The 24,019-nt window shown below is 37.8% G+C and overlaps 1 protein-coding gene across 19 annotated transcripts in view; it reads right to left on the reverse strand.

The window, feature by feature from the left end:
• KATNIP (katanin interacting protein) overlaps positions 1-24,019 on the reverse strand; it is a 42,073-nt gene that overhangs the window by 14,795 nt on the left and 3,259 nt on the right. For 4 of the 19 annotated variants that reach the window (XM_085514255.1, XM_015877296.2, XM_015877297.2 and 1 more), the window contains 14 exons: positions 23,429-23,511; positions 22,862-22,996; positions 20,822-21,107; positions 18,636-18,785; positions 17,524-17,687; positions 16,085-16,194; positions 15,553-15,667; positions 14,637-14,843; positions 13,081-13,218; positions 10,120-10,993; positions 5,580-6,314; positions 4,837-5,045; positions 3,795-3,870; positions 807-984 (listed from right to left, as the gene is read on the reverse strand). In XM_085514255.1, the coding sequence (XP_085370381.1) occupies positions 807-984; positions 3,795-3,870; positions 4,837-5,045; positions 5,580-6,314; positions 10,120-10,993; positions 13,081-13,218; positions 14,637-14,843; positions 15,553-15,667; positions 16,085-16,194; positions 17,524-17,687; positions 18,636-18,785; positions 20,822-21,107; positions 22,862-22,996; positions 23,429-23,511 (3,460 nt within the window). Of the gene's footprint in view, positions 1-314; positions 511-806; positions 985-3,794; positions 3,871-4,836; positions 5,046-5,579; positions 6,315-10,119; positions 10,994-13,080; positions 13,219-13,368; positions 14,525-14,636; positions 14,844-15,552; positions 15,668-16,084; positions 16,195-17,523; positions 17,688-18,635; positions 18,786-20,821; positions 21,108-22,861; positions 22,997-23,428; positions 23,512-24,019 lie in introns of those variants that run through there. The other 15 variants (XM_085514257.1, XM_085514258.1, XM_085514256.1 and 12 more) reach the window with 10 other exon arrangements.

A 24,019-nucleotide genomic window follows, 5' to 3' on the forward strand; every position in this document is an offset into this window, starting at 1 on the left:
TCATTACATGCATTACATGCAGAAGAGAGAATATTATGGATTAGGTAATGGAAACATAGAACAAATCTAACTCACTTATTAGGAAAGACATAAGAAAAAGCAAGGACTTAATTTTTTTAAATCCAAATAGAAGCCAGCTTGGCTTAGTGGTAGGAGAAAGGAAGTTTACTACAAGCCATCATTCACCAAAAGTCATGATCAAACAAACTAAATCAACAGGATCCTCAGCTCTGGAAGGCTAGATGTATATGCACATGCCAAGAACGAACACGTGGGCTAGCAAGCAAAAGGCACCATAAATAAAATCCATCTACCATATCAGGAGCAGAAAGCCTGCCAGAAATCTGTAGGATCAACAGATGTCTGGGCTGTAAAAGGAGCACCAGAGAAGACACAAGGAAAGTCAAATGAATTCTTTGCATCTGGGTCCTTCAAAGCCTCTCCAGGCTCCACCACCAGGGCCTTTCCATCATGGGGGTTCTCATGGGAAGGTTTCTTTGATCTTGATGCCTACAGAGGAGATTTTTCTGTACATTTCATGATTTGAGGAAGCTTATTTGCCAGTGCATAAAACTTCATTAAAATTATAAAAACAAAAGCTGCAGAATTATTAGAGAGCAGCACCTATACCTGCTATTGTCTAATACATTCTCACTCTTTGCTAACTTGAAAGTTTTCCTTGCAATTATCCAAAATGTTGCATAAATACTACTACATATGCATAGACAGATGCTACAGAACATACAAAAAAAACATCTGCAGAAATTACTTGTAATTCTACCTATTCTAACCCCTTTGCTACTTACTTTTCTAATGTTCTAGAATCTCCTGCATACTCTGGAAGATCGTTTAAGTCTCGGGGTGAAGCAGAAATCTGTTCTGTACTTATTTTTAATGCTTGGCCATTCTTTCCTATCACCTCCAGTCCAGTCAGTCCAAGGTAATGAGGATCTCCCCAAGTCATGGTAAAATTCAGTTGCAAGCCTATGTAAAAGAATATACATACAATATACATATATACATACATGCATACTAGTTCAAAGTATGGGGCCAAATCTTCAAAACTCAGTAATCAGTATCAACTAGAAGACACTCACTGGTACAGAGCAGATAAAAAAAAAAGAAACCAAAGAAGCAGAATAACAATGCAACAGTGCTACTTACAAATCCACAACTCATCAAACACTTCAAAAGCTGCTCTTCATGCCATGAGGTAATACAGAATACCTCACAAGAATATGGATAAAAGCACAGAAAAATGCTGTAAGTGTTTACCTATGTTGTTGGGGGCAGAAGGTTTCTCTTATTACTCCTAAGTGAGCCAGCAACTTAGCAATTTGTTCTGAGTGGGGTCTGTCACTGCCATTAGCAACGCTATTGGATCTACTTACTCTCCGCTCTGTGACCCACTAATGCACCAAGTCCAACTGCTCATACACTGGTACAAACAAGAGCTCACAGCCTGCATCTGAACCCACTTAATTCAAGGATCAGACGTAATTAGCACTGGCCAGCCACATGACCTCACTATCCTAAATAAAGCAAATAGAGTGTGGTAGATAATACATGCATAGCTGTTTTCTAGTGACTGAGTATATTCAAGGCTGCCTACTTGCCAACAGTTTGAATTCAAGCCAAAATTCATTCCATTCCGTACTCTACTGTCCAATCAATTACTATTTTCTATCACACAACTTCTAATGAGCTAAATATTTATTCTATACTCCATATATACACTACATATGTGCAGTTCCCAAGAACTAACACCATGTGCATTTTGTTTAAGTAACTGTATATCCTGCATTTGGGTAATTCCTGGTTTTACTCACCTACCTCCACATAATAGCACAGGAACTGTCATAAATCTGTGTTAGATCTTTAGTGGGCTGCTGACATCTTGTTCACTTGTAACTATACTGCTCCCAATCAACCATGTTATCAAGTGTCTCATTACTCAGATTGCAGAGTGACAGTAATTCAATAATACATCTAAAGTAGTGACATGACAGATTTTGAGATTATGCAGAAACAGAGAGCCTTCAGACTAATAGGTGTTATCTGTTATCTTTTGCCATCTAGGTGACTATGCAGACTTATCTAAAATCGGTCTCTGATAAATCCCATCAGTAGATTGCTTAGAGAACACCAATTCATGGTTAAGCTGAAAGAAGTGATGAAGTCAGTGCATTAAATATAATAGTAAGCCATACATCCAAACTGTACAACATGGAAGTATTTTAATGGCACAGCAATGCTGAAAAACAGCACTGTTGATTTGCCTGCATATCCAGAAATTAAATCAGAAATATTGCACCAACACAAAACATTATTTTCAGGCCCACCAGTTTCATACTTCCCAAATATAATTAACATACACAGATACAACAAGTAATATTCCAGTCTGATCAGGTCCCATAAAAATTCACCAGTGTAAATTTAAAATGTTTCATTTAATACATTAAAAGTAGCCTGGAAAGAATCAAGTTGGACAATGTCTAATGAAGCACCGATAGTTACGATGCACTGTAAAACAAACAGCACTAGAGCTATTCAGCCATCCAGCCCAATTACCTATAAACAGCGGAAGCAATTTGCAGGAGACTGCCTACACATAAATTCACTTGGGTGTTGAGATCTCTATATTTGCAAGGACACTAAGAAATAAATAGTTTTATTAACTGACAAGCTTGGAACCATGGCGACATTGATATTGCTGCTATTCCCAAGGCCATTTCTTATTATAGAAATACATAACAGTTCTCAGGCAAAAATATCTTGATATATTATCTAAAAGTCCTGCCCATTAGATCAGGTCTCCCAGGAGCCATCCAGTGAAGATGTGAATGCCTCCAGGCCCTCAGATCTCAAAAACTCTGTCAATCCCCGTGTCAACCTGTCATCAGGGTGAAAGGGAAGCTTCCCTTTAACCACGGTTCAGTCCTTCTCCAGCTCTTTCCCTTCAAGAACTCAGTGGAAGTCAGGACTTCATTTGGTAGAAACAAGTTAGCCCAGTCATCTGGTTAACAATATGTTGCCAGAGTAAGAGACTACATCTGCTGAGCTTTGAATTGCACCCTCACTATCTTCTTTACCCACATTGAGAAATGGGAAGAGGAAATGGCAACTTGTAAATCTAAACTGATGACACACGTGCTCATCCACATTTTATAGATGAATACACTTCATAAATTATAGGAATAGTTCATAGATACGTGGCTGAACAACAGTATTGTGTGTATTTACACAGAGTACATCACAGGTTGCCATGCCCAACGGGCCAATTTCTCCCCTGCTGGGTCAAAGGAGAAGGAATTGGTACTTCTGAGCTATTCAGAGGCACTCTGGAAAATAGTCTGAAGTCCCAGAAAGGGTGGGATTTTACTTGAATACTATCAACAAACCAGATACTTTCAGTACAGATGCAACATTCTGGTCTAGTTTCACTCTAAGGTTTCTATTGTCAATCTGATCTGAGAAAAATCAGTCTAAATAAATATGTAGGATTGGAAGAGAATTACTTGGTAATGGACACAGCTACCACAAATCCCATTCAAGGACGAGGCAAATGGCTAGTGTTATTTTCTAAGATTAAATGCCATCTGTTACAATACAGTGTGCTAGATTCCACAGTAAAAAAAAAAAGCAACTTCTGCTTAAATACTCAATTACTCTTCTTTATTCCAGACCTGACATCTGCCACAAAGGTCTGTGCAAACAACAAATCAGATCCTCCTTGACAACTTTAGTGGGGGTAGGGAGTAGCATATGCAAAAAGTGAAAAAGAGCAAACTTACACTTTCCAGTAAATACTCCTGGTTCCTTGGGTGTACAAGCAGAGAGAGAATCTGGCAGAATTACTTGCTTTTGAACCTAAAAACAAACCAAGAGGTACAATGAACATGCAGATCACGTACATTTTAGAGACATACTACCTATATATTCCTGTTCATTCACGTGGGATTTTCTGTCTCCAATAAAACCATATACTGCAACACAAAACCCACAAAAGATGGAGAAACTCAGCTACTGAGGGTACCTTCTCACAAAGCACTCACTCCCATCTTTGAAGCCTCATGCCTTTTTCTCAAAGCAACTTTCAAAGACCAATCTGGTAATTAAAATTTCAAACTATTGAATATCAAGATCTGAGGACCTAGTAAAGTTAATGGTTTTCTTAATCCCTCTCTTGCAGATCATGAAAGGTGGCTTATCACCTCTTTTTCTCCTTACTCCTCATTTCTTGGCCACACAGTTCCCTCCATTCCATTACTATCCACTATCTTTTCTTTTAAATTTAGCCTAATTTCCTACTATTTCAACACTCCTTTTTAACACTGACCACCTCAGATGTTTTATTTCAGGAGAAAGAAATAAGCAAGTGCATACTCTGTATGGAAAATAGGGAAAAAATAAATCTTTGGAGTGACAGGGAACAGAGCTACTCATTACACAAATAAATGTATGATAAAAATCACTGAGAGTGATATAAATCTTCAGGAGTACCTAAACAAAAAAAGGAAAAAAAGGAAAAAAGAAAGAAACCCCTATGTTCTCTGCTCTAGTTAAAAATATATATCCACACACACACAGTCCCATAAAGCCTTCCTGGTAGTCTCATTAACCAGAGAAAGCAAACTGTGGAAGAATCTCTGGGCTTGAAAAATTCCCATGAATTATTAAGCTGATGGAGAAAAAAAAAAAATATCTTCAAAACACAGATAGCTTTATTAGTTCTTCTACAGAGCTCTGCACCACCACGGAAATCAGCGCCTCCTATTTCCATAACATGTTTCAGAAAGACACATTTCTAAGAGTTCTGAGTGCAGAGACCCCTACCTGTTGATCCTCTGTTCTTAACCCTGCTTGTGTAAAAGGTCTTTCATCTCCATCCCCATCAGCAGTTGTTGGCCTCTTCAGCTCTTCTTCATATCTCAGAGAGCTGACATTCTCCATTTCTCCATCGTACGTCTCATCATAGCAGTATATAGCTTCAAGAATATCATCATCAGTACTGAACAGGATTGTATCCCCAAAATGCTCTGGAGCTGAAGGCAACATATGGAATTAAGTTGAGAAGCTATGCAGAATATTTAGAGTACTAAAAAAAGCCTAATCAGTCCTTACATTTAATCTACAGCAGTGTTTAAAGATAATATATGGAATAGATACTGATTACTGATACAGTTACATCCAATTTCAACCTTAAATGCCTAGCAGACAAAACAAAAAAACCCAGTCAAATTTCAAGTACATTTAAAAGATGAGGAAAAACTCTAAAAATATCATTTGTGAAAACCAAAAACCTGAAACTTATATCTAGTGACTATCCGAGATTACTGAAATAAGATCTTGTTTATAAGATGTTATTATGAATAAAAATCAGCTCAATATACTACTAAAATTCACAGTATCTTCAGAAAATGCATTAGATGGTTCTGCACTACATTTTAAAATTAAAAGGATTAAGCACAATATAAAAGTCCCAAAGTGCACTGAAGAGAAGAGAGATAAACAAGATAAATGTATTTGTTTATACTGTACTGCTGCTTCCACAAAGAAAGGAAGAAATGATAGCATACCTCCAGACAAGGTTCCTGAAGCTTTAGCAATTTCGCCTTTAAAGATGCATTGTTCATCTAACATCATTATAATGTCTTTCACACCCCTAAAAGAGTGTATGCGAGATTTGTTATAATTCCAAATCCTAATCATAGCTACTTGACAGGGATTCACAAAGTCAATAAAGATAAAGTGAGGTTTTCCAGGGGTAAATGGCGCTAGCCAGAGATGCATATCATCCTGTGTCCGATTTACCCCATCAATTAGATTGGTTACTACTCTGGGATCTTTGCCATAAGCTGGTAAAATATTTATATCAGGTGGTTCAGCTGTTATTTTTGATATCTGAACAGGCTCTCCTTTAGAACTAAAAACTTCGATTCCATTAAGACCAACATAATGCCTGTCTCCCCATGTTGTTCGAATGTCTATTACCAAGTGCTGTCCATAAGGTAAAACGGGTATTTTAAAATCATTTCCATCATGTGCCTCCACAGGATTTTCTTCTTCTCGCCTTTTTAGTAGTGTTTGTGCTCCCTCTTTTCTCACGAGGTGATATTCTCCAGGTCGGCTGATTTTCTGCTGATGGAGAAACTCATCAAAGATATCCCCTTGAAAATCCATGTTAGAGATTCGGCCACGATGGGAGTAATTAAACTTTACCAAGGAGTTCCAGGACTCCTGCAGAGTGTGTTCTTGTTCATTGTGCCACTTTGTTCTAGAGATGCCAACTTCCTTGATAGACAAGTCCTCATCTGAAAATAACATAACATATGCATTTAACACACAGACACAACTGGAAGCAAAACACAACAATAGACATTCCAGAACCATGCAGGTCACATTCATGTTCCCCTGACTATAAAATTGTGCTATATTAGCACTTCTGTATAGCTTCCCTATTATAAAGGCTATGTCACAACTGCCTTTTCCATTTCAACATAATGAAAATAATCACTTGAATATTAAAGAGCAACACACAGCAATAAACAACACTACAGTTTTAGACTGGCAATTCTTGACTTCAAGAAACTCACCATTATGCAAACCTCTTAATTTAAGACCTTCAACAACAGTAAGGTGCAGATGGGGGATAACCATGGATTTCATAGGAATATGATGGGAGCAACACAGTGGAGCCATGTAGGAGCAGTGCTCTCCTTGTGATCCCACCAAGGAGCTGCTTAATTTCCATCTCAGCACAATTGAGAGCAGACAATTATGATTTTCAATGAAGTTGTCCTTTCTGTATTTATTTATTTAACAAATAAATGAAGAAAAGCAAATGTAGTACTGAACAATTACAGGCCCATGGGCTAGATTTCATTTCTGTACAAAGTCCTTCAGCGTGCAGTAAAACAAATGGTTTTCAAGAATAAATGCCAATTGCAATAAAATGCAAAATAACGTTTTCCCAGAGGACTTTTTAACACTAATTTTTAACTTTGTTTTTTAGAATCACTGGGAAAGAAGCAATGTTCCTAATCTGTCTATGGCCAATAATCATTTACACAGGGGACAACTGAGGTTAAAAATAAGAATACTAAAGCAGATGGGAAACTACCTGAAAGAGCATTGTGTTCCATATGCATAAGCATGAAAGCCTGGAGACCAACCTGGCCACCCTCCCCCACGCCACAAGTGAACTACAAATGGGAAGCAAATTTCAGAGAGTGAATTCAGAGAACACTGATCATTTACAAATCCCTTTTTCTTGTTGAAATCTATACCTGTACATCTACTCCTAGGCTGGGTGATCATAAACAGTTCTTCCCAGATTCTCAGAACTTAAAAGAAGATATCCTATATTTCTTTACCAGTTTGAAATAGCAAAGCTTGAAAATTTCAGGATAGGGAACTACAGAAGTTTATTTTAAATCTATTGGCTTGTCTTGATTTGTTTTTGGGTTCTTTTTTTAACATTAAGCACTCCAAGCACTGCAGAGATCACAGCTTCTACAAGAGTTCAAAGGGAGCGATATTCAATGCGAGGTTAATAAGTCTGTTGGCTATATTAAAGAGCAACACCAGGAAAAGAGGAGCTCTGAAAAGAAAGCAGAGGTTAATGGCTGAAGATCTACAGGGTCTACCATTCCTTTTAGCACCTAAAATATATTGCTTGTATTGGAACCTTGTGAACATGACACAGAATTCCTGCCATCAACTTTGATAAAGAATATCCACTTGCAGATGTCAGGCATCCCTAATCTTCTGCATGCCTGATTGTGTGATGGATGTCATCCAAAGGAGTCCAGAAATAACAACCCCACTAACATGCATCTCCCTTGTGAGCTTTGGACAAGTGCCTTCAATCACCAAATCTCGTGTCCTACTTCTGCCAGCAATACACACCATGCAATTCCTCTCAGAACTTCAGTAAACTACATTCTGGGGGCAACACAAGCTTGAAAACAACATTTTTCCTCTTCTCTCCTCTGTTGTATTAATCTCATGCCTATTCCCTGCAGCTAAAAATAGCAATCATCTTTCCAAGCTGCAATCACACGCTTCATTTCCCAAATCATTTTAAATGCTCTCTTCTGTTCCACTTTGCAATCAACTTTCCTGAAAACGGATGATCAGAACAGCAGTTTTCCAACTGAAGTCTCACAAGTGCCTATGCTGAGATATTAACATTTCCCTAACTAGCAGAAAAGCCTATACTGATACATCCTTCGAGTGCCTCACTATAATCATGCCTGCGTCACACCAGCACTTCATAGTCAATCTGTGATCAGCTACTCAGCCAGGATCCTTCTCTTCCTCAATCATTTGCAACTGATGATTACTCAGCTTACAACTTAATTCTCTATTAGTCCCCAAATGACCTCGCAAGCAGCACTTCTGCACTGCATTCCACCCCTATTACTGCAGTCCTCAAGTTCATCTTGCTGTGCAGTTCTTCAATCCTCTCAACTCATAACACCCCAAATTATGTTATTCGCAAATTTTATCAACATACTTTTATCATTTGCTTTGCACATTGAAGCAGTTACTGAAGATAAAAATGTATGTTTTTATAGCAACAGTAACTCAAGCCAACTGTGCCAGCATGTGCTATTTCTAATTTCCATTTTTCTCATTATTCCTCATTGAACGACCAAAGAAGAGCTGTGATGTTGTGTATGGGTGCGTGCAGCAATCTCCCCATCGCATGCTTCTGTTGGGAAACTGAAGTTGCCATAGCCCTGTGAGAGTTGAAATTCACCACTCTTAAGGAAACATGTAAAGCCATTTCGCTACTGTTAATGCTCTCTGGAAATGAATTTTTGTCCCAAACATACAGTAGGGAGAACAAAAGTTGCAAGATGGGATTTTCCCCTGGGACAACCACATGTTGAGGGTTTTCCTGTCATTCCTCAGTATTAGTTTTCCACTTATTTTAGGCATCAAAACGAAGATTAAAAGAGAACATAATACAGTGCGAGGGGCTTTCTGTGCCATCTTGAGATACAGACAAATCTTTTAATGCAGGGAAATCTCTCATTCTACATTGTTACAGGATCCTCTGTTAAATTATATGTTTTAAGAGCTTCCATTACAAGTAGGTTTTAACTCCTTTAAATCAGATCTTGCATTAAGTAAAGGATATTGAAAAGATAAAACATACCCTAGAATTAGATGAACAGCACAGTAACAAAGAAATGAAAGATTTAGGCCTATCAAGCTCCATCAAATATAGAGCTGCATAACATGGTTCATGGATTAGCCTATATATAGCATACCTGCCCATGTCACAGAGAGGAAACTGAGAATCCAGGAACATAAGCTTGGTTAAAACACTGAGACTGAGAACAACAACAAAAATCAGTGTTTTTTTTATCCCCTTCTTTAAATACACACCTGAGCAAAACTGCAAACACAGAAAGCTGCAGCTATCTCTGGAAAGTCAGTTAAAAGAAAAATAACCTGTTTCCTGCTTACATAGCAAAACGTGTTTCTAGCAAAACATTTTTCCTCCTTTCAATATGACTTCACCAGACATTCTGCTTCTAGAGTCCCAAGAATGAGAGACAGCACATGATACCCAAAGTTGATACATTCTTGGACTTCTGGATCACAATTCTCAGATTAAACTATCTCAATGAATTCTTGGTTCTCTCAGTATCCAATTTCTGTATACATAAAATGGAGAGAGATTTGTGGACAAAGGAAATGAAAGGAGTAGTAATAGTAAAAGTTCCTGTAGACAGCATATATTCTCACTGAGAAAGACAGAAACCTAACTACAATCTTCAGCCCAGAAAAGCTCAGGGGCATTTTATTGACATGTATAAATACCTTGTGGGAGTGAGTGAACTCGATGGAGCCAAGTTCTCTTCAGCAACAAATTAAAAACCATGAAACTCGATGTTAAAATAGGAAAGAGCCTTTACAGTGAGGGCAGTCAAACACTGAACCACCAACACAGTTCTGGATAATCTGTTTCAGCTCACTGTTTAAGCAAGGGGGGTTAACAAGATGATGTCAAGAGGTATCTTCCAACCAAAATGATTTTGTGCTTCTGCAAAATAAAAAAATACCGGCCCTTATACTAAGGTTGCTATTATGAGCTCTTACCTTTGAGTGCTGAATCCCTTTTAAGATTTATGGTGTTTAATCCCTGCTTTCTTACACTTCTCCTTCCACTTGCTGGGTACTCCATGCTGCAGCCATGCTTGTTAGAAAGTTGCTCTGAAATATCTAAGCCAACATCACTGTCCTTTCTGGTCAGCATTTGAGATCTCACATCACCATTTGCATTCCTACTACTCAATCTTCCCAGCTCATTTCTGTGACATTTGGCATCTTCATTAGTCAGATCAGGGAATTTTTTTATTACATCCGAGTCTGCTTGACATTTCAAGCCTAAACAATGTTCTGAAGCAAGCCAGGAAGGCTTCTGCTTACCAGAACTATCTTGAAGATTCTCTCTTCCTTGGGAAGATGAGTGTAACCAAGAAGGAATTGCACTTGCAGAATCAGACAATTTTCGTCCTGTAAGTTTTTCCATTTGCCCACTCAAAGGAAGCTCATCATCAGACTGATCACGATCAATAACCTCTCCTACTGTCACACTTTCTATTGTATCTTTTATACAAATGTGAGATGGCAACACTTCTAGATCATCCTCTAACTCGGATAAGTTTTCCTTAGTCAAGTTGACTGTGTTCACCTTATCCTCAAGATGATTTTCTTCTGGCAGAGATTTTGAGCTTATTGGTGTATGGTTTGTCTGTAAACATTCAAAATGCAGGTCCACTTCATCTGTCACTGCAGTTGCATTTTCTTCTTTACTGTCATATGAAGAACAGCTAATATCCTGCTTGCATTCTGTAAGGTCAATCGTAGTGCCAAGGTCAATGACATCTCCACAGGCTCTTTCCAATTCACCATCAAATACAAGGTTCTCATCAACATATAATTTCACCTTCTTTGCTCCAACATCAAGGTCCTGGAAAAATAAAGGTACGGGTATTTCAAATAAGCTGTTCAAGTATTAGATATCACTGTTCTGATGAAAACAATAAAAAGCTCATATCAGTAACACGCTTATAACCACTTCTTAAATGAAAAGCTCAAATAAGTATAAACTACTCTGGGATTTTTAAGAATGTATTTAAGAAGATCAACCATGCTGCTACACACGACTACAAATCATTCTGGCTGACATCTAGGAAATAAACACATTTAGAAAAGCTTGAGCAAAGACACCTAGGTTAAATATAGTTATTCTGGATCAAGATGTAAATTCCAGAGGTAGATTTTGCTTCAGTGTCTTTAAGAATCACCACTTATTTATCACATACACTACAGAGTGAACAGTTACCCACCTGATTTAAGGACTTACAGAAATACAAGGCTGGAAAGGATATTAAAATTCTCATTCACCTCCTAGCACTTAAGGAAGTAAAATAACCAATACCTTAGCAAATAAATCTGTTTTTAATAGTTTTCAAATAAGACAACTTTATGCCTTGATAGCCTATTTAAACACTTAACTAGCCTTATAAATAAAAGGCCTTTATGTCAGACAGCTCCATAAGATTGTTTTCTGTGGCACCCATTGAAAGCCTGATTTTATTATTCACTTGAACCTGGAATTAATGTACTCTGTTCTGCCCTTCTGAGCTTTGAGTTGCTTACTGATCAGTCCTGGGGAAAAACCTCCAAAAAAATATTTTTTTTCTACTTTCCAATTCAAAATTTAAAGCTCAAATATTTTCAACTGAACACAAATAGTGGCCTGAATTATTCTTCCACCTGTTTTTTTGAAGTAGTAGATGGGCACCTCTCCCTTATGTGGTTTCTGAGGTAAGGTTTGGCAAAAACGAGTACCCCAAAAGAGGATACAATACAGCTCAAGACTTACATTAGCAGAAATAAAACATATCTAATCACATTTTAGTTTTTGTTATTTCTCAGACAATATTTCCTCATGAAAATTATAGAATTATGCAGAACTGCTTTGTATTATTCTTTCACATACGAATGATGTATATTTAGACCATGCATACTGCAGGACTGCTGCTGAAGTGTGGGGTATGCTCCTAATGGATCTTACAATTTGCTTTATAGAGGTTTATTAAAAAAATCATTGCCTTGCAATACGCAAATATGTTCCTGCATATTTCCCATATTACACTCAATAGGCTCAGTAACAAATTCATACTATTACCTCCAAAACCAGCAGTCCCTTTCACAGCCTCTGTGATGAAAAATTATGTAGCCTACATTTTAATAGTAAAAAGCTGTTACAACTCCAGAAAATGAACATACATCATGTTATAGTAAACTTCTTTAAGCTGCTCATTCCACAGCCATTTCTGTATGTATAAATTACCATATATGCTTATATAAGAACATAGATGAGAAGAAAACCAGAGAGTTAAAGCCTCTTATTGATAATCCAGAGCAGCAAATCCTCTTGGATTCAGTACCTGGGTTGTTGTTTTTATTTTTTTTTTTCCTCCTCAACACTGCAGTGTACAAACAAGAATAATTTCCATGGTAACATTCAAACACACAAACAGGAGACCATCTGCCATCAGATGTCTCTCTAGTAACATCAGATCACTGGTTATTTTATGTACACGTAGTTAGTGGACTTCTTAATTAAAATAATAACTCCTGAACTGATCAACATTCAGCTTGTTTATACCTATATACACAAGCAACCAAGCATTTTTGTTTAAATATATAGTGATAAAAACTACAAATGCTGAACACTAAAATGCACTTACCCTGCTGTCTCTTTATTTCTCAGTAGAGGACTACCTGACAGAAGATGCAACCCTTTTATTGGGCTTGTAAAACATACATAAATGTTAACACTGCCAATGAACAGGTTAACATTTACATCTACTTCCAACAATCAGCAACAGAAGCAGAAATGTACAGTAGACATGGGCACCTCCACACTCCATATTTTATCAGAGAAAACACCTACTTTTATTTTATACTTCAGAGTAAAGATCAAACTGCAGTTTGTATAGAAAAAGGAGAGCACACATACAAAGGAGGTGAGAAAAGATTACTTACACTACTTGTTCTGCTGTAATTCCAAATCTTGATCTTGGATACACCAAAGTCATGGGATCGGGTGGGATTGCGGATAATAAAGTAAAGTTGGATGGGTGGATGGAAAGGGCACATCCAAGGGACGCGTTCCTTCCTGGTCTAAAAACACATACAAGCAGATTGTCACCAATCCTCTTTCCTCTGAAACAGGATATTTTGATTGATTTACCATCCCACAGGAAAAAAAAAAAATCAATTAGAAAAGTAATCATATAATAAAATCAGCTATATTAAAAGCAAAGCATTAACCTCATTCCCAAACAATAAATCTGACTCTCCAGCCTGGAAGACAGCTCACAACCTGACAATTAGATAAAGGTCAGCTGCTTGCTATCCCAGAGAGACATCTGCACGCTCACAAATGACAGGCAGTCTGCCATGCTTTGTAACTGCAGGGTCAATGCAAGCCCAGTTTATTTTAATCAAATTAATCAGCTTTGCAAGCGCTAAAGGGGATCACTGAGCAGAATGGACACTGTCTAATCATTTCACAATTTCTTAAGAGTGCTTATGCTCCTATCTTACCATCTAACAAGGGAAATCTTACCAATTTTATTTCACCGCCTCTATCTCCTGCAGTCTTTACAGACAACTAATTTCACTTGCAGATCTATTCCTTAGAGCTACGTTTAGGATTCATGATAGAATAGAGCTTTGAACACAGATTTTACAGACAATTGGTTATGGTAGGCATAGACAGTTTAAAGTACCAAGTAAGCTCAGGACATTGCTAAAAAGTGCTGTCTATTCATGTTTAGAAGAAAAAAAGTAGAAGTACATGGCAGAGAAGAAAGGAGTTTTGGAATCGAAACACTGAATGTGAGTATACCTGACACCAAGTGTTAGCCAACTGCAGAAATAAATGAGGGCAAAACAAATACACATGCAAGCAAAGTTTTGGTGATCTCAGATTAGTAGATACATTTCCACTCATTCTGTTTTCAAGGATTCACAGAACATACACAGTGTACATTAAGTTTGTCTTTTGTTGAAATCAACCTGTCTACTCATTCTTCCATGGTCCTTCTCTAGGTAAAAGCATAACAAGGGAACAGATGCAAAGAAGTGAATTCCAGTCTTGAGTTTACTGAGACTTTCACTAAACATCTGAAACAAGAAGGTAGCAGTGATACTCCTATGCCTTCAGATCACAAGAACTAATTAATTTAACAGCAGACACACTTTGAGAATGTGAAATTCCCTATCCTTAAGGCTGTGATTTCTTTTCCTGCAAATACCATAATTACAACAGCCTAAAAAAATGTGTTCCTTCACTCAAGACAATATCAAAGTATTAACACATAAAACACACAGTTAAACACACCTGTCTCCAGTTGCTCAGTTAATAAAGTCGACCAAATTAATCAAATTATAAAACATAACTGAATAGAAACATCTTGGATGTGAAAACTGGACTTGTTAGTTCAAAATGCAATCATGCAACCAAACAAGAAACTTTGTGATGGAATAGTAAACATTAAAAACAGAAGTTGACATATCCAGGACTGTCATCTTACATTTAAGTTCTTATTGACCAAGCAGCACAAATCCCCCGGGTAGTCAGCATTTCGAACATCCACATCGTGAGGAGACACAAATATCTTTTTGTTGTATAAATCAAAGAATTCCACCTCTCTCAAGCCAATGTTTATTGGATTTCCCCAGTTAGAAAGAAGCTCCACAGTCACATAAATGGCATCACGTACTTCCATGTTTGTTGTCATCTGGACCCAAGTGAAATACAGTGTACATGTAAGTGACAACAATAAAATCTGCAGCAATATAAAGACTGTTAAGACTACAGTCATATCAGTTCAGAAGAAAAACGCCTGTAAATTCAGAGCACAAGCTTCCTGATATTTGATGTCTTGGCTCCCAAGAGCCCAAACAGCAAAAACAGCAACACAACTTTTACATCTCTTTGCCAATAAGTTCAAGAGAATCAGACCACAAGGAAACAAGTAGGAGAGGAAATTTACATAAGATCTCTGAAATCAACTTTTGCTGAAACATCTGGGCTTTCTCACACACTAGATGATTCACCTTGATGATTAATAAAGGATCTTTATCTTTACTAACAAATAAGCACCTGTTTTAATATGAAAATTGTTTAGGTGTATTAAAAGCATGAATTAGCAGAAACCACTAAACTAAAACAGGACTTCAATCAAGAAGCATGTAATACAGAAACAGCTGTAGCAGTAATTATGGGCTAAAGAGGTTCCATTATGCTCTGTTCTTCTTCAAAGACTACAAGAATTAAATTGTATAAAGAACCTACCTATAAGACAGACTTGCTTTCTTACATCTTCAAGAAGGCTGTAATCTATGAAGGTGATAAATTCTCTTACCCTGCCACAAGGTAATGCTGACCATTCAATACATTTGTATTTCAATAGTACTTGGAGTTATAGCGCATATATATATACAGACCTTCTCTGTCAAAACACAATCTGCTTCCAATTTTTCATCAGATAGGAGCATGCCATTATCACAGGTAGAAGTGCTCTCAGTCTCCTGAAGAAATTCCAGAAGTTTCTCCTGTTGTCTGAAACACATGTTCTTTTGTATTTCCTTTTAATTCTTCCATTTTTGAGAAATGGTTTTGTTGGTGTGAAGGTGACAGAATGAACCCATACACCCCACAGAACAACTTAGGTACCCCATGTTGAACAACAGCTGTCACAACATCCCACACCAGATAAACACAGTCTGTTTAAAAGACCACACTCCAGTTCTCTGCTAGATATGAGGCAGTTTGAGAAAGTAATTCAAAATAATATGAGTAGAGGTAATATAAACTATTGGCAGTTCCCTGATTAACAGCTACTGGTCTAAGGCTAGAGCCCTCTCCGTGTATTTGCCAATACTTGCCCTTGGGTATTTAAAGACCATCAGACAAAGTAGTGCTCGGTACGGAAAAAATATCCCCTTAGATAGGAAGTTAGAGAGGAAATAGATATACCTGTTTCCAAAAGGACAAGTGCTCTCTACATCTTTTGTGACAGCAGTCTTTGCCTGGCTTTTTTTTGAAGGTTCAACCATTGCAGAGAGAACAGATGAAACAGAGAACATCTAAGTAAGAAAGAAAAAACCACAAACATTTCATTCACATCATTTTCTATATACCAGTGAGATCAGTCTGCACCTCCAGAATAGATGAGTTCGGGCTAACTTCTGGGCTCTGCTAACCTTAGTTAATCTGTATCTCTATGAACAGAGTTAAGCAGAATTGGTCTTAATTTGCAATGAAAGGGCTGAGCTTGATCTCCTATGTGCAACAAAGGGTAAAATAAAAGCATTCTGTAACAACTATATGTGTATACAGAATATAACTATATATATACACACATATATATTAAAATACACTATGTATATGTACCAAATGTTATTAATATGCCTATAATATTATGGTTTTGGTAGGACACAGAGCTAGCCAAGGCATTGACACAGTTCTGCCTGGACTTTCTCATTTCCCCTCCTCCAATGAAGGAGCATGAAGATTTTTAACCCCCCCCCCCCCCCCCCAAAAAAAAAATCTCAGTTTTATTAAAATAAAATCAGATATTCTTCATTTTTTGGAAATACAAAACTGTCATAGCAAATGAACACAGGAGGTGTTCAGGGCCAGGTTGGATGGGGCCCTGGGCAACCTGGTCTGTTATTAAATGTGGAGGTTGGTGACCATGCCTTCTGTGGGGGCAGTGGAGTTTGATGATCCTCGAGGTCCCTTCCAACCCAAGCCATTCTGTAATTCAATTACGTAAGGGATAAAAACCAACAGAGGAAAAGTCCTGTCATTTTTTATGACAAAACAAATTCTCTCCCTGTTTGCATCCCACCTTCTAAGCACATCTGCACAAATCCGATTTTTAACTTAAAAGGGAACAATGGCCTGACCTGAAGGGAGTAGACTTTTTTAATTTCCTTGTTTATAAAGTTTTTAATTGCTTTTAAATGTGCTTATTGGAGATAAAAGATATACACACACTGCACATGCTGAGCATGTATTATTAACAAGAAACTGTGCTCGTATTAACAAATATAGTAAGATGGTAGGAAATATTGGCAAGGAAATCACATATCTTGTTTAAGAAGCTTTCAGAATGAAAATGGCTCAAATGGGCCTACAGCTGAGCACTTGACTGTGTAGACATATCACAGGAGTGAGCTATCAGTTGCTCAGTGATCCCTGAAAGCAAGAGAAAGCTGTGGGGTGGTATCCAAGGAGCCAGATTTAAAAAACAAACACCCACACCCTATGGAAGTAATACAAATCCAATTACAATTGAGATATCACTGTTTATTCTACAATTGTGTAAGAATTAACTATTATAATTCGTGTTCAAGGAAACCCTCTTTTCTCCTTATTGAAGAAACACTTGTTTTTCTTTCTTGCCATACCTTTTGAGGGCTTGTGGAAACTGGCTGGCTTTGCAAATCTCTCTGCAAGGCTTCATTTTCAATTTGCATAGCTTTAACCACAGCTGAAACAGAGAGTTCAGAGTCCTTTTCACACTCATTCTTTCGAGCTGCTGAAAGTGGTCTTTCTGGTCGACTTAATGGTCCTGCCATGAAAAAGCACAAAGGAATAGCCATTTGTACAGACAAACAAGCATGGAATATTCAACAGCACACATCTGAAACATCCAATTCTGTTACTAGTACAGTGCTACATTAACTAAACAGTAACGAACTAAAGCAAGGTTAAACTGTTCCAATTTGTTTTTACATCTACCCTAAACAACAGATGAAACTGCATCACAAAAGAAGCAAAACTGAAAAACGACAAATGGGATTTTTATGCATTAAAAATGTAGTTGATTTGTTCAGACATTTACTGGGAATGCTTTGCAACAGCTAACTGAAATAAAAGTACATATAATTTCAGTCCACCAACATTTTTCAATGTAACTGGAGTATTCAGCTATTCTGGGAAATCATAAGATTCTTCTGGTAAAAATCAAGAGAGTCAGACATTGCTACTTGCAGCATAAGATAGGTGACCTTATGAACTTGTGCCCATCTTCCCAAACATGACAGAAAAACAGAAGCATCACAGCCTGGAAAAAAGTTTAAAGGAGAGGAGACTTAAAATCTAAAAGCATCAACTTTGGCCATGGGAAATTTCAGTTCCTCTCTTGCTACAGATGCATTGTGTTCAAAGCTTTCAACTAAGCATGATTTCCTGATCTTAAGACTCCTCTGCTAATGCCATAAAGAACAGAAATCCATCAGAGAAATGGAAAGGAGCAAATATAAGGACCAAAACGAGAGGAGGAAATCTTATGGTATAGAAGCAAAAAGAGAAGAAAGTTAACAAAGACACAGCACAGACTCAAGTGTACAAGCTCTGGATTTTTTCCTCACAATCCTACTTAAGCCAGAATTCTTGAAGAGCTAAATAATAATAATGGGTTAGAAAACGTATCATAATGACAGATGAAATTACACCTGAATCAGATTGGAAAACAAAATCATTAACATCTTTACTGACATATATTCATATTCCTTACTATGGCAAATTCCTTCCTGCCTGTCTGGCTGCAAGGACTCAGCAGAGAGTGGTCGATTGATTTTATTTTTTACCACACCTGGTCTGACAGGAATGTACATTTCAGCATTATCTTTTCTTTTGGCTGAAAGAACTCGCACTGGCTTCAATTCTGTAAGATAAGGAAACAGAAAAATCAACTTCAGAGATCATCAGAAGTAGCAAGACAGGAATTATTATTGTACCTTAAATGCTAACGTTTTGCCACTTTAATTATGCTGGCATAGGTAAAATGATAACCACCATCTTCCTTTCCTTTTACTGATGCAGTTCTATATTCTATTCATATGCATAGCCTCAACCAACTTAGTGATGAAATACATCACCATAAGGTAGGTCAGGTCATTAGACCAATGTATCTTAACAGGGGCGGGTATTTCCAAGCACTGCTGACCAGAAGAGCAAAAATAAGCAAGAAACCCTGAGTCACTCGTTAATGCAGTTGTGTCAAAATTATTCCTGAAGCATAGACTAAAAGGAAATGATCATTCAGTTCATAGAAGTACTTATCTGCTCTTACTTCTGGGGGTGAGGGGATAAGCCACGTACTCACGTTCTCACTGCCACCACATCCCTTACTCCCTTAATTACAGGACAGATGAAGAGAGAAGCAGCTATAGTAAGCCTAACCTCACTATGATACAATGCCAGGGGAAAAGAAAAAGCTTAGCCTGATGTTGTTTCTCTGAGACAAGCCAAAGGAGTTTCAGAAGGAAAGCCAACCTGAGAAAAGGATGTCAGATAGTAGAAATGAAGAGAGATTACGAAGAAAATGGGTGAAGACAGGAGTTAGACACCAGCACAAGTTTTAGGTGGCATTGCTAAGGAGCTATTTTTCTGCTGCAGTAGAAAGCAAATATCTGTGCTAACAAGAACAAAGAACCATCAAGTGAAACAATCGGCGTTAACGAGGATGCAATAGAAGATATGAATTTCTGAGTGAGAAACTATGATTTTTAATCAGTGGAAAAGGTAGCTGAGAAGAACTGAAATACTATTGAGTAAAGCTCATCCCCAGGCAGTACCCAGAAGTCATCCACAGAAGTGCTAGGTCTAGTGCTGTATAAGTGCAGGCTGGGTGACTGAGTCATTCACTGTGGTTTATGTGATTACACCAAAGCTGGACCTAAAGCCTGTCTACCACACAGTCAGCAGTGTTGTGCTTCTGCCTTCTGTATCAGAAGCAAGCACATTTATCTGTCAAAACCAGTTAAGTCTCCCTGCATATTACTATCAATACAAAATAATACAGATACCAGTTGGATGGTGGTTATTTTTTCCCCATCTCAAACCTGAAAACTGAACACCTGGGGCCTATCAGAGGGGTTGAAACTTGTTACTAAATTCTTGAGGGAACAGCTAGCCCAGGAAGCTGGAGCCCCAGCTGAAAGCTGATGTAGCTGTCAACACTGAGAAGCTGTATGTGCCTACAACCTCAATTGTCTCCTAGCAAACAGCATAGCAAATCCCAGTGTACAGCTCCCTTGGGTATAACAGCATCCCTAATGGGTCAGAACAAATAACCAGCTGTGGTAAGATCTTTTCTCTGACAGCAGTGAGCAGCAGAAGCACACGGAAAATATGAAATATACAGTGCATTCTTCATGAGGTTGAAGTCTGCATTTAATTCAAACTATAATGAACTTGCTAGCTAGTAATTTGTAACATCTACTAATTAAGCCACTACTGTATTTGAACTTCTAAACATCCCATGGCAATAATTTTTTGTATTTATACATAAAGAAACTATAGGATGCCTATCCATGTATACAAACAATGTTGTACTCGTGAATTTAATTATATTCAGGCCTGACACAGACCCTGGAACTACAAGAAGGTTGTTTCTTGTAGCTTACTAAATTCCAAATGCACTTTAAGAAGAATTATTTCTATAAGGACATACAGTAAAAGGGCTGCCCTTTTACGGCAAAAACACAAACTTGGTTTGCTCTTTACCAAGGAAGGAGGTGATTAGAATGCACGATTATTAAAAAGAAGCAAGGACATTATCCAGGTATGACACCTTTCCAGCACATAACTGTGAACATTGGTATTGCAAATTATGGTTCAGATTTGTACTGATTATCTTTGAGAGCATTGCTTCTAAGATGTATCAAAGAACTTTAATAATGTACAACAGAGGCTTACTACTTTGATCCTGCTTGTACTCCGATGCATTAGAGGCACCAGAAACCAGGCTAGAGCATCTTCCAGTATCCTGGCTTTCAGAAGCTTCTTTCTGCATAGATCCACTGCTCTGCAACTGAAGGCTTGCAAAGCTTGTAATTGTTTCTTCAGCAGGAGATGGTTCTGAAAACAATTCCTCTTCAATGAAGTCATAATCCTCACTAGAAGATTCTTCTTCCATCTTTTCCTCTTCTACACTGAGTTGCAAACTGCTTTTCAGCTTCTGACACAATTCAGACAAAAAAATCTGTCAGGAAAACTCAAATATTTATTTTAAAATAAACCCACGTGGCTGCCTTTTCCTCTGAGATATCAGATGGTGCTAAAAATACTCAGATTTCCATGTTATATTTTCACTTCCCTGGTGAGGACATTTAAAGAAAAAAACATCCTACATCTCCTGTGTTTCTTCTCATTAGAAGCCCTTGCAGGAAAATTCTATAGACCAAGAAATAAGGAGGTGAAGGAGCCTTGGCACAGGCTGCCCACAGGCTGTGGGATCCCCTCCCTGGAGGTCTTCAAGATCTGCCTGGATGTGGGCACCCTGCTGGGAGCAGAGGGACCCTGAGGTCCTTTTCACCATCAACTACTCTGTGATTCTGCAACAGTAACTCCTTTGTACGTAACTTAACGTATGGCAATGCTCCTGTAGACATCTATACTTGAAGAGCAAAAGCAACAGTAGAAAAGACTTACAGTCCAGTGAATTGAGCTTCCAGGTTGTGAAGAAATTTAATTAGACCCGTTGTAACAAGATTTCATGCTAAAAATTCAACTATTAATTTACTACTGAATAAACTGCCCAGCTTCACTCAGCAAATGCCATAAACAGCATAGAAAATGCTGAAGAGCCTTTCATTTTTATGACTGTCAAAGGAAAAGATCTTGTCTATCCTAAATCTATTTTTCCTACTGTTGCTGATACCACTTTGAGAGAAGTAAGCAAACTGCAGGAGTAAAATAAAACTCAGAGCTATCTTAGACACAAATGAACTGTGACAGCGTACATTTAGTGTGTAATGAAAGCTGCACGCTGCTCTCCTGTTACAGATTAGCCTTGTTAGGAAAACCACATTGACAGAAACATACTACAAAGAGAAAGCAAATTCAGGTTCAAGAAAGGGTCTACAAACAACCTCAAGCTTGATACTGAGCATGTCTTAATGACAGGCAAAGCTAATATTTCTATTTGACAGGGAATCTTATGAGTTTGCTTTTAAGTTTAAAACATCACAGCAGCTGCATTGTAAGACAGTTCAGAGAACAAAGTTCAGCTTCAGGAATGCCAAACATATTTCCAGCTGGGATATAAAAAAAACTGGGTTTTGTCTCAATATTAAATTTAAAAGCCTGTTACTTACACAAAGAATTATAAAAACCTGTCACTGAAAGCAAGTTACGGCTTTGCAGAGTAGCAAGTAAAATCGTAAGCCCAAAAGCAATACAGAAAATGTAGAAATGCAGGATAATGGAAGTAGCCTGCTTTTCTATAATTCCACTGGAATACAAACACATGGAATACACATACGCTCCACCAATGTATTTAAGACATGTCTAACTTAAATATAAAGGTTTAAAAACATCGAGAGACTCGGGAGCTTTTACAATGCAACTTGCTCTATTCAAATCTTCTGTTACAGGAGCTTTGAATTCCCAGTTCATAAAATTAACTTTCACTTCTTAAATACTGTGTTACTTCCCATTCCAAATATAGTCAGCTTAGCAATTTCTGGACTAAAAACAGTTGCTCGTTTTCCATGACAGCATGTGCTGGGCCAGGGCACACAGAGAGGAAAGGCAAGGGGGTAGTGGAAGGAGAAGGCGGCCACAGAGGTAATGGATTTAATTGTTTGCTAATTAGGATGATAGTTGATTTAGTACAAACAACTTAACCAGTAACAATAATCCATGGGATACATCAAAATGAAAGCTGATATTGAACCTCTGAAAACACAAGCTAGGGAAACACACTTGAAATTCATCAGCAACTGCTAATTGTACCTGAGAGTAATGGAGAGGATCATCACTATTTCTCTCCATGCTCACACTTTCATAAGGTTCAAAATCCTCAGAGTACTCAAGAGGAGGTTTAATGCAGAGTTTGGTTCCTCTTTCTGTTTTAATCTCCACAGCTTTCTGTTAAAACATGCAAAATAATTTGTTGTTTTTTTTCTTGCTATCAGCAATACAATAGTCAATAAACATATTTCCCATAATAGCTAAGTAAAGCAATCTCTTCCTCAGCTGTTCCATGGAGGAGATCACATCCAGCACATGGCTTATGTCTGGCATCAGAGTGGAGAGAAAAAAAGATGGGAAAAGGGACATAGCAATCAACAAAGCAGATACAGTTAAACCCCTTAAAGCACAGAAATATAAAGAAGTGTTTGCAGAATAGCCTCAAGGGGAAGGCTCTAAAGTTTGCTCAGGAAACTGGCACACTTGGGTGCCTCCTTGAAATACCTCTGTACTAATGGAAAACAAACACATGGGCAACAAACAAGAGGAGTTACAAGACTGTGTCATAAGAAACAGTTCAAAGATGCTTTACTTCAAGCTGTTTCTTACCTGAAGCCATCCTTTGCGCTGTATTTTGCTTGGTGCAGTCTGTGTACTGTGCACTTCCAATTCACTTGCTTTTAGCTGAGATGCTGTTCCAGAAAACGAAGGCAAGAATTAGAGGACAAAAGAGAAATACAGTATTTAAGGATACACATAACCATTACTCCCCTTCAGCTGAGGAGAAAAGGGCATGATTCTGATACAAGAACAGGAATAACAATTAGAAAGGCATTCCAAACACTGGCTGGTTGTGTACTAGTGACAAGAGTGCTGAATCTCTTTAGGGATTACTACTACTGTGTGTTCAAGACAATAAATTGTCTTGACAAAAAGACATTCATTGATATGAAAGTACTAAAGTATGTTCTAGCATAGATACACACCTTTCTGACTTCTACCTGGGTAGAGAGTAAGGCATCTTCAGAAACTGAAGGCAGACTGATAAGCAAGGTCCTAGTGAACAGCAGATGTTATACTGAATTTACAAAGGAAGTTTGAGCATTTACTCTCAAACTAAGGAAACAAGTAACTGGCAGATTAAATAGAATGCACTACACATTTAACATATTGTGAAGAGAAGTATTCTTCACGTACAAG

Source organism: Coturnix japonica, chromosome 13 (genome assembly GCF_054131305.1).
Source record: "Coturnix japonica strain WE chromosome 13, WE-NBRP24, whole genome shotgun sequence".
NCBI lineage: Eukaryota > Metazoa > Chordata > Aves > Galliformes > Phasianidae > Coturnix > Coturnix japonica.